Source organism: Castor canadensis, chromosome X, assembly GCF_047511655.1.
Source record: "Castor canadensis chromosome X, mCasCan1.hap1v2, whole genome shotgun sequence".
NCBI classification, from domain to species: Eukaryota; Metazoa; Chordata; class Mammalia; order Rodentia; family Castoridae; genus Castor; species Castor canadensis.
The window spans coordinates 120,841,696-120,852,553 of NC_133405.1; the positions used below are offsets into that span (position 1 = coordinate 120,841,696).

The following is a 10,858-nucleotide window of genomic DNA, read 5'->3' on the forward strand; positions in this document are numbered from 1 at the left end:
GGGTCCTGGGCCGCAGAGGTAGGTGGGCTCGAGGGTAGGTGGGTGTATAATAGTTGTTGACGGTAGAGCTAGAATTTTGAAGCGAGCGGGAGTCTTTGCTAGGAAGGCGAAGAAAACTGTTTGTGGGAAGTGCCACGTAGCAAGGAAGTGCGCAGTCCGAGGGAGATGACAGGTAGTGGCGAGAGCTTGTAGAGGGAGCAGGCTTCCGAGGGGGCGGGCTCCACGGTACAGGAGGAAGGAGGAGGGAGGAAGAGGGAGGGAAGAGAGAGAGAGAGAGAGAGAGAACAGAAGGGAGAAAGGAGAGCAAGCGAGCAAGCGGGAACAGTGATGGAAAGGCAGCGAGGGGTATCCAAGTGGCACATCTTAACTCGACAAATGTCATTACATCACTTATCCAGGCATTGGGAAATGTATACATTAAAAAAAAAAATCTAAACAACTCAGGCTTCGCTAGGAGACCCAAACAGATTTGCAATCTTTAACCCCCTCGGCTCACCCCTCCCGCGGCGGGAACGGTGGCTTCCTCCTCCCCCGGGCCCTGCCAGCGCCCCTTCGGGTGACCGCTTGGTGGAAGCCCGCCCGCGGGGGCTGGGTCTCGCCAACGCTCCCAGGGTGATGGGAAAGGGAAGAGAAGCTTAATTAGTTTCAATTTGCAGTAATTAGCGCGCCGGACCTTTGGGGAGAGGGGCAGGGGGGTGGTGCTGCTGCGGCGTGACTACCGCAGCTCGCCGAGCCCGGCCACCCCGCCACGCCGCGGGCCAGTCGGTCGCCGCGGGGGGCGCGGGCGCGTCTCCTGGCCCGGCCGGTCGGGCTCCGCGCGCGCGCCCAGGAAGAAGGAGGGGGCCGGGTCCCCTGGCGGCCTGGGGGAAAGGTACAGGATGGGGCCGAGGTCGGCCTGGGGAGGTGGGCAGCCCGCCAGGCAGCTGCGGCGCTCTGGCCCGCGCCCCTTAGCAAGCCCACCCCGCCCAGTCATCCCGAACCCGGGCCCGTCGGAAACCGCGGGGAGAGCGTCCTTGGGGTCGCTGGCCCCAGCTGCTTCTCGGACTTTGGCCGTCGGGTGGGTCACCGCCACCTTGGCCGGACCCCAGACTCTCCAGGATGAAGCCCGCAGGCAGGAGCCCGGCCTGGGGCTTGGGAAGCGGCCGCCAACCCCCACTCCCACCACACACTCCTTTTCCGGGTTTAGTAGGCCCTGTGGGAACTTTCTAGGGCATTCCGGGAGGCCTGGGAGTCTCAAATCCTCAGATTCCACAGGCTCTTCTGGAGTGAAAAGCAACTTTCCTGGAGCGGCCAGGGCACTGCAGAGTTTGGGGAGGAGACAGCGGAGTGCAAGAGAAGCGTGAGAGGAGGACTTATTTATTTATTTGGTGGTCAATATCAATTTTCCATCGATTTTGGCTTTTTGTTTAGTAGGGCTTCTTCCCCACCTCTCCAGGCTGCCAGTTGAATGGTATACGAGAAACAGTACCATTCTTCCTGTTAATGAACTCTTTTTTAAGTCATTTTTTCTCATTTGACCCTTCCATGGAGCAGAAGCAAATTGCGTGAAATTACCTCCAAGGATTACATTTATTACCGGCCAATGAGAACGCCTCGCCTTGTTTTACAAACTCTTAATCCTATGTCATTCTGATGCCGCAAACAAGCCCGGGCCTGGGCCTCCTATTCTTTCAACTTTCCCCAGCTGGAGGGACCTCATTCTGCACTTAATATTCCCCATAAATATCACACGCTAAAGACCCCCTGACTTCCAGCAAGTCCACATTAAACATGTGACATGTCACGCATGACAAACTCTGAGTATCTTTTCAAAGCAGCATTAAAAGCAAAGAAACCAATTTTCTTCTCCTTCCAAACCTCCCCAAGTGCTGAATGATGGCGATTGGAAAGAGCCACTGGAGCGTACTTAGGGGGATTTTATGAGATTTTCCAGAATGATTTAATCTTATTGTGAGCATTATTAATGAATGGCAACCCAATTTGGCCCCAATATCTGGGAATGCAGTTACAATGCTGGGAGCCTCTGACCCCCCTCCCCCCTCAAACTTTAAGCAAGTCTCTTCCAACCATGGAGGACATGAGGAGCCCCTGGGAGTTGAGGGAGAGTCTACTTCATGGAATGTCTATCACACCCAGGGCAGAATGGCCCAACACCTGCTTTCCCAGGGTTGCCCCACAGCCTCTTGGGGTGAGGGGTGAGTGGGCCCAGTATGGGCCTCTGTGGGAAGGTAGAAGGGAAAGGCAAAGTTAATTTGTTACATTTTCAGACAGCTTGACCAGATCTGGAGGAGACCAGAAAGACAAGGGAAGGCTTGCAATACTACTACCAGAAGTGCTCTTCCATCACTAACTGCCCATGGCCCAGGCTGTGGGCAGCAATGGGGGCTGAGGGCTGAGTGTGGTGAAGAAGGTAGCCAGGGAATGAATCAGGGACAGTGATGGTTGAAGAGAAACTCAGTCTTAAGCTTAAGTTAGTGGTATTGGCCCTAGTCAGTTTCCCCCCCCTTTTTTTATTACTCCCCCTCCCAATTTGGGCAAACATTTATTAGTGTTGTTTTTAATTTGTCATATTGAGTCAAAGCACCAAATTTCTCTTTTCAGTATGACTTTGAGTGAGGAGATCTTAGTAGAATGAAAAAAGGGGCTGATGTTAGAGGAGGGGAAATTATGTATGGGTTAGCCCAACTTGCTTTTAAAGAAAAAAATATGTACATGAGCAAGTGTGTATGTGTATACACAAGAGTGAGTGTGTCTGAATGAAGGGGGTCTTAAATGGAGCCTAAAATGGTATTTTGGAACACAGAGTTCCCCAGAGCCCTGGACTGGGGTGGGAGAAGAAAACCCGCTACCTGACTGGGGGTGGGGGAAGCATTTTTCAAAGGAAAAAGTCGTGTTGTCCCTGGACGTTATTAACGGTCCAGTTTGAAGTATACATTTTTTTCCTTTAAAGAAAAGGGAGCGATTACCAGTTATACATTAAGAAATGTCATTCAGTCATTTTTATTCATTCTCCGGAAATCTTCGTAAAAGCCTGAATCATACTTCTACAAGCAGCAATTTTGTTAATCCAGGGGGTTATTACTCTGGGCCCTTATTAGGTTCTACACCATTGCCAAGCAATCCTATAACCCTCTCAAAAGAAGTTTACCTCCCTGTTATAAAACCAGTAGTGGTATTTATACTGTGCAATAATTAGTGTATTACTTGAATCCACTAACACGTTCATTTTATCTCTGCACAAAACCTCTAGTCTGCTTATAGAAAGCTTGTGCCTCCTTTGGTGCTGTTAAAGTGGTGAAAGAGTGAATTGAAGGCTGGTTGCACTTTCTCCTTTTGCCTCGCCTTAATTCCCATCTCTTTTTGCTCTCATCCAATTAGCACAGTGTATTAAGCGGTTTATCATCTCATAGTCAGCTATTGAGAGAAACAAGGCGAGCACTTTGCAATAGAACCTGCGCTCCTTTGACACCCTCAGGTACTTACATATTCCACTGCGCTATGAATAATAGAGGAAGAATGGAGCGCTAATTCCCTCATCAAAGAATGCCTTGTCTGCTGCTTTGCTCAACAACACCATTCTGATCAAAAGAAAAGCAATAAAGCTTAGCATAACAAAACGAAACCTACTTATTAGCTTAGTGGTTAAATTAATGCAGAGCCGCTGCTATTCAAAACCAAGGTTTGAAAACAGCCTCCAACAACCTGATAATGCTGCCTTCGGGATGAAGGAATTTTAATCTGAAATTTGAGGCTGGCTCAGATGAGTTAATCTATTAAACTGCTATAAGGAAGCTCCAACACAAACCGTTCAATTAAGAAATATTTAGGTGAGAGGAGGGAGGGAGAGAGTGAGGGAGAAGGGGGAGAGGAGAGGAGAGAGAGAGAGAGAGAGAGAGAGAGAGAGAGAGAGAGAGAGAGAGAGAGAGAGAGAGAGAGAGAGAGAGAAAGAGAGAGAAACTTTAAGTTTGGTTGGTATGGAAGCATCAAATAGCATTGAATTGAGTTGAGGGGTCCAGGATCCTGACAAGAGGGTCTGGGCTCCATGTTTTTCATGAAACCCAAACACACAGATAGGGAAATCTGTTTTTAGGCTTCCTTGTCTCTGCATCTTCTGCTAAACTCATTTTTAAATAGGTTTGAAAATTGTCTGAAAAAGCATCTTAAGGTACATGCATGTTGGCAACAAGAGGTGGTAAGGGTTGGAGAAGGGGAGGTAGGGAGGAGCAGTGAGTTCCTTCCTGTTGGACATCTCCTAAACTCATCTGACTTTATCCTGGGGCAATCACTGTCATGCAATTGACTCCATCCATCCATCTATCTATCTATCTATCTATCTATCATCTATCTATCTTGGCAAATTAAAATCTTTCGTGCATACTCTGTAGAAGCTCGTGTACAAAGTTCTCTGCACATCAGACCCGCACTACTAAATTAAACAGGAGTGCCCCTTTTTGCAGGCAGGGTGCTCTGAGCACAGCAGGGTTCTTTTATGGTACCATTTCCCAATTGGCTCCCATAAGTTTAGTTCAAAGTAGGCTGGTCCTCAAGGTGTCTAATGTTGTGCTTTAAATAATCACTTGCCAAGGTTTAGAAATCAAGAAGATTTATGGAATATTTGGATTCCTGGCCTTTCTTGAAAACTGGATTCTGTGGTGACATTGGGCCCTGTCCCTCTCAGCATCACCACTACCCCCTTTGGACAGGCCCTGACACGCTCTAGTATGAATCTAGGCAGAGAGCCTGTGGTGACATATGGGTGGGTGGCATTTCAGCACCAGTTCTACCCAGTATGCCACCAAGCAAGACACATCAAAGAGTAGAAACCTTTCTCAGAGAAAAGTGAGTAGGTGATATTCCAATCTTCCAATGGGGGTACACTGGAATTCTTTTTTTTTTGGTGGTATTGGGGGCTTGAACTTAATGCCTTGCACTTGCTTGAGCCACACTCTGCAGCCCTCCATTGGAATTTTTAATCCAAGATGCACCTTTAACTTTCCATAAAATTCTGGCATCGTTAGGTGCCTGCAGTTATAACCTGGAGCTAAATCCCAGTTGGAAAAAAAAAAAATCAACTGCTGCCTTCTTTTCTGAGACTGTGCTTAGAAATGTCAGATTTTTCTACAGAATTGAATAGAAATGGTTCCTGCCCTCATGGTGACTACAGTCTAGAGGTAAACAACAAACAAACCAGTGAGATATTATTCGGGTCTTTCAGAGTTTTTTGGTAACCATGTTCAGGAATTTCTATTTATAATGACTATAACCCCAATACCCAGGGATTGAGGAAAACATGTCTTTTCTTCAGAGAGTAAGTGGAGGCATGACCTCCAGAAGCACACATTGGAGAACCACCTCTATATCCTTATACAGTAACAATTATCATAAAAGTTGACCAGATGAGCAGTAAGACCCCATTAAGTCACTAGTTTCTTAAAGCAACTTGGGTGCTCCAACTTGTCACTGGCTATAGAGCTTTCAGTACCAATTAATTAACCATCAGGTCCCTAAATTCAAAGTTCTTCTACTGTGAACTTGAGTGCTAAGGGAAAGAAGAGTTGCTGGGGGAGAGTCTGAGGGGAGAGGAGGGAGGGAAGGCAAAGCCAGACAAAAGGGGGCTTCATCTCCACTACCTAACAAGCATTCCTTCCCTCAATGTGGGGGGACTCTCTCCCAGGAGCCATCAGCTTTGCTCTTCTAAAGGAGACATCACTGAATTCTTGTCTTAGCTCTCTTTGGTTTTCCAAGTATGAAAAGCACATTAGAAACTACAGACCTCATCTCTCTGGAGTTTTGGGTGCTGGGCATCAATCCAGGGAATGCTAAGCATAATGGTCTACCAAGGAGCTACAACCCCCAGTCTTCCCCATACCCGATCTCTTAAAGGGCCTGAAATCTACAGAAATTCTCCTCAATGCTACTCAGAACATTCAGACAAACATCTTGCTGAACATCTCTTGACCCAGGTGATAATGAAACAAAGTGGGTGGAGGTTTGGGAAAGGGATGTTTTTTAGTCAAACTTTACTTTTGCTGTCCAATTTAGTCAACTCTTTGCAACTGATAAGAATTCACGGCAACTGGTTTCCCTTCAGAAAACTTTATTCTTAAGTAAAAAACATAACATAGTTTTCCTTTATGAAAAACACACAGGTAGACATTTTTTAAAAGTAGCACACTTATACACGGGAAAATATATTTTGTTAGTATAATCTTACCAGTAATGTAAGAAAGGAAAGACTGCCATATTAAAATACATTTTGCTGCTGGCAAAGAGGGCACCGTTCTGAAGAAATGAGGAAAACTAATGAACACCAGGGCCTATCAGACAGCCCCCACCTCCATTTTCTTGAATGCAACACAGCAATCCTTACCCCAACTTCCACACATTTTTAACGAAATTTTAGGTCATCCAAGTATTTGAAATGTAATTTCCTGTTATATAAACTTCTACCTGAACTTTCTATGTAAAGGGGAAAAAAAGGAATGTTAGTATACAACACCTGCTCAATACGTGTGTGTGTGTGTGTGTGTGTGTGTAGGACTTTGGAGCAATTCAATAAACAAGCTTACTGTTTAATCTATTTAGTGAGTGCAAGGTTTCGCCCCACCTATATGAAAGAGAAGACTGAAAAGGACAGCCACTCTGGCTTGGAGCAACTAGCTAAGGAAGCATTTGGACTGCGACTGGGTTTAATTGCCATGTGAAAAGGCAAAATGTCAGGCTCCAAGAACCTCTCTTTTTGAGGGTACCTTTGCTAAAGCCCCAGTACCAAGCTCAGGGTCACTTCCATTCCAGACACTCTCAATTCAAGTAGTAATTTCCCTCTCCCAGAAACCGAGTCCCCAATACAATAGGTCTCCAGGTACTTGGGCAAGAGCTCAGCAGTATATTGTGTTATGCAGACAGCTTGGATGGTCTCTGATGCATGGAAGATTAAATATTTTTGTAATTCCCTCCTTCCCAGTCCACATTTATAGGAACACTAGACATAAACCCCAAGGGAAAAGCAGGATACTGGAAAAGCAGGTGGGGCCAGAGGAGAGGCGTGTGCTCAGAAGTGGGGATTCCACAGCTGGCCTTGTTCATTTGCTCCTGGATCCTCTTAGGACTTCACAGCACAATCTGCGAAGAGTTTGCTGAGGTTCACTTCAGAGTAGCCACTCCTGGACAAGAATTGTTCTGCTGTGTTCTTGAGTTTTTTGTAGTCCTGAAGAACCTTGGGGGTAAAAAACTGCCTCTTCATTTTTTCTAAAGTGAAACAAAAAGAAAAGGATTAGAAGTCTCAGGGATAGCCCCTTTCCAGACCACTCGGGATTCCTGCCTCTAGGTCTACATGGTCTTATTTGTGCTCTACTCCTGGGACCAGTCTGATGCTGGGGGCACCCTGAGATTCCCCCGAGAAAGCCTGTCCACCTTTCTCCTGCCTGCCCATTCCTTCTCAGCACCCAGCTTACTGGGTGCACAAGCCAGGCAGGAACTACAAGTGACCGCTGCTTCTAGACACCACTTTCACTGCACTATAGAGCACACGCATGCACTGCATGTGACATCTGGATGTAGTCAGAAATACCTGGTCTCAGAGCAGGCTACCTTCCCTAGTGCCTCCCGGCCCACACTCCCCAGGTCGGCTGGGCCTAGTCAGTTTCTTCTAATTCCCCTCCTTCATCCTTCTGCTAAACAAAACCTCCTTTGCTGTCAGGCACTGGTAATCCTAGCTACTCAGGAGGCAGAGATCAGGAGGATAGTGGTTTGAAGCCAGCCCTGGGCAAATAGTTTGCCATCACAAAAAAGGGCTGGTAGAGTGGCTCAAAGTGGAGGCCCTGAGTTCAAATCTCAGTACCATAAAGACAAAAAACAAAAACAAAAACAAAAAAAACTTCCTTTGTAGAAAGAGGCAAGAGGAGCTGCCTGGAGACTACCTATTGGTTGCCAAGGTTTCTTCTTGGTCTACCCTATGTGAACTTGGGATATATGGTGCCCTGGCCAGGGTGTCCTGTTCCTTTCACCCAAAGGAAAGATCCTTCCTTTCCCTCCCCAGAACTAGCTGCTTCTGCACTTTGTTTATTAAAGGATCAGTAGGGCTGCTATACTGAGTCCTGATCTTTTGGGGAGCCAACCCTGCCCAGGAGAGTTAGAATGATACAGTCATTGTTTAAAGCCGCTTAGGAACCCTATGAGGTGTTTGATGATGCTGACATTATTTTTATTCCCATTTAATGGCTGAGGAAACTGGGAGGTTAAGTCACTTGTCCAAGATCACACAACAGGTCATCAGGGATGTAGATGTATAAACCCTGGTAGCCAGAAGCCCCAGCCCACACTCAGGAGAGGCTCACTTTTGCCCATCCCATGCTTCGGCTCCCAGATAGATACAAGCAAACCCTAGAAATCAGCTATTAATGAGGTGATGGCCCCGGATGCTGCCTGTGCCAAGGTATCTGCGGGGATCATGGCTTCCCAGCACCTTGGAATAGGAAAGGGTCGGAAAGAAACATGGAAGGGGGGCAGGGCATGTCAATCACAGAAAGCAAAATCCCAGTGAAACAACAGAGCAACACTGGAGCCCACAAAACCCCGGAAAACGAAAACTCAGTCTTAAGATTTTTGTTCCTTAGCTACACATTCACATTTGTTCACAACCTTTTCTAAATTACATCAATGCCCTTCCAGAAACAACAACAAAAAGTTTTGTAGCGGATTTAAATGTCCAAAAGGGGTGAAAAAAGAGGCGAGGAGAGAGAGAGAGGGGGGCATCTATAGAAAGACAATTTGAAAGTTCTAATTATCGGAGTCTGAGAATACACAACAAAGGCCCCAACCAGTGTGGCTGCCTCCCGGCAGGCCAGAGCAGCAGGCCAGGCTGGCAACCCTCGTGCATGTGAATGACACAAATGCATCTGATGACTGGGGAGAGCACATTTAAAGAGCTGTGGTAATATGGAGCAGGGAGGAAGACAGAGGACATAGCTCCTGATGTGTTTACCTCCTCTGCTGATGGGATATTGACTTTTCCCACCAGGTTGGTTAGAAAGGGGACTATTTACACTGCTACACAGCAGAGTTAGAATGACAACCAGAGTCACTCAGTGCTCTTCTTCATAAAAGACAACTGTGACCGCCAGTATATCCCATAGCTGGTCAATACGGCCCAGGCACCATTCCACGGTGGTTAGAGATGCAGATAAAAGCTCCCACTTGCTTCCCCAATGAGAATTTAATCAATAATGTATGGAAGATGCCATCCCCACAGGAGTCCCTGTAGCCACCTAAGACAACCCCGTTAGAAGATTCCAAGAGGCTGTTAGCAAGAGACAGAGAAGATCTGCAGCCAACCCTCACTGGGCCCCACAGATGCCTGGCTGTGGTTGTTGCTGTCTCAGCCACCAGCAGCAAAAATCTAAACTACTTCAAGATGGGGAAGGAAATGGTCTTCCTCCACACAAAAGCACCAGCAAAATATACTTGAATGGCTTGAAGTATCATCTGGAAGCCACTCATCTTAATACAGCAGCAAAACTAATCTCCTTTTCTTACTTTCCCTGTGAATAACCTTTGAGAAATATGTATCTAGTGCTTGTTTACTCTGGTCCTTTCTACATGCTTGGATTACTTATGGTTATATAGCATTTACCCAAAATATTCTGTCCCTGAACATAAGAAAATGATGTCAGTTAACCTAGATAATAATTATTCACAAAGTATTTTTACCAAAATGAACTAAGTTTAAAAGTTGTTTTTTATTGATTAGGATCCCAAAATCATGCAAATTATAATATATTTTATACAAGACAAACTAGACCATCATCTGACTTAAGTATTTTACTTAAAAGTCAGCTGGCTAAATAAAATAGTATTACTATTTGAAAAAAAATGAAGTACTGTCATACATGCAAATAATCTCTACTTTACAGATTTTATAGTTCTATGTTGGTAGACCAAAAATCCCTTTTCAGCTTTACTCTTTATAAACCATTTTTGGACTTAAAGAAAACACTGAACTAGAAACCATAAGGCAAAGTCAGTTTAACATCGCCTACTGGTTATTTTATTTTAATTAAGGCAAGCTTAGGCACACAGGCAGCAGCCGTCTCTGTTCTGAATGTCTGTTTCATTTATTTCTGTGCAAAGGTATCAAACAACAGTCAGTTATAATTGATTCTGTCAGGTGTTATACAGTCAGTCATAATTGTCTCTGTGTAGAGGTGTGTCAATTTACTATATCTGAATTAAATATTCTGTCAATTATGAAATCAGGTAATAATTTCAGTCAAGTTTTTTTTAATTGCATGGCTTCCTACCATACAGTTCTCAATTCTCCCACCTTTTGTGATCCATAGCCTCCCTCCCTCAATGCAAGTGAGCTTTGCCTTCAGGAGTGGAGTGCAGAAGACTTGAGGAATTTGAGAGAAAACTGCATCTCTCTGTGTTTTCTGTGGATTTAGAGCCATCCAACTTACAGAGAGCTGTTGGGAGTCCTGGCCTGGCTACCTTTCTCCTGAGTATCAATCCATATTGGAGTCGTGGGCAAGGCAAGTAGCTAAAACATCTCAAGTGACACCCATACTTCAAAGACAAAGACATTTAGGGCTCCAAGTCTGTAAACATTTCTCAATCAAAGTAAGAAATAAAAAACATGATCTTTGAGTCAATTCTTATTTAGAAAAAAATTCACGAGGCACAGTGCAAGGCACACATAGCATGCAAGGCATTTATCGACCAGCTAATGCCTAGAGGACCATTCTTGCCTGTTTAATCACATCAGAGATGCTAAAATATTTCTGAGGGCTGAAGAGTCTCTCTGCTAGTCCACTATTCAGTTCCATTCCTACTTGTAAATAATTATCTTTGGTTTTCTTTT

The 10,858-nt window shown here is 45.4% G+C and overlaps 1 protein-coding gene across 4 annotated transcripts in view; it reads right to left on the reverse strand.

The window, feature by feature from the left end:
* Positions 1-6,089: 6,089 nt before the first annotated feature.
* The window catches only part of Pola1 (DNA polymerase alpha 1, catalytic subunit), a 283,414-nt gene continuing 278,645 nt past the window's right edge, over positions 6,090-10,858 (reverse strand). For 3 of the 4 annotated variants that reach the window (XM_020188477.2, XM_020188474.2, XM_074063672.1), the window contains one exon: positions 6,090-7,248. In XM_020188477.2, the coding sequence (XP_020044066.1) occupies positions 7,103-7,248 (146 nt within the window). In that variant the 3' untranslated portion in view covers positions 6,090-7,102. The remainder of the gene's footprint in view (positions 7,249-10,858) is intronic. The other variant, XM_074063671.1, reaches the window with a different exon arrangement.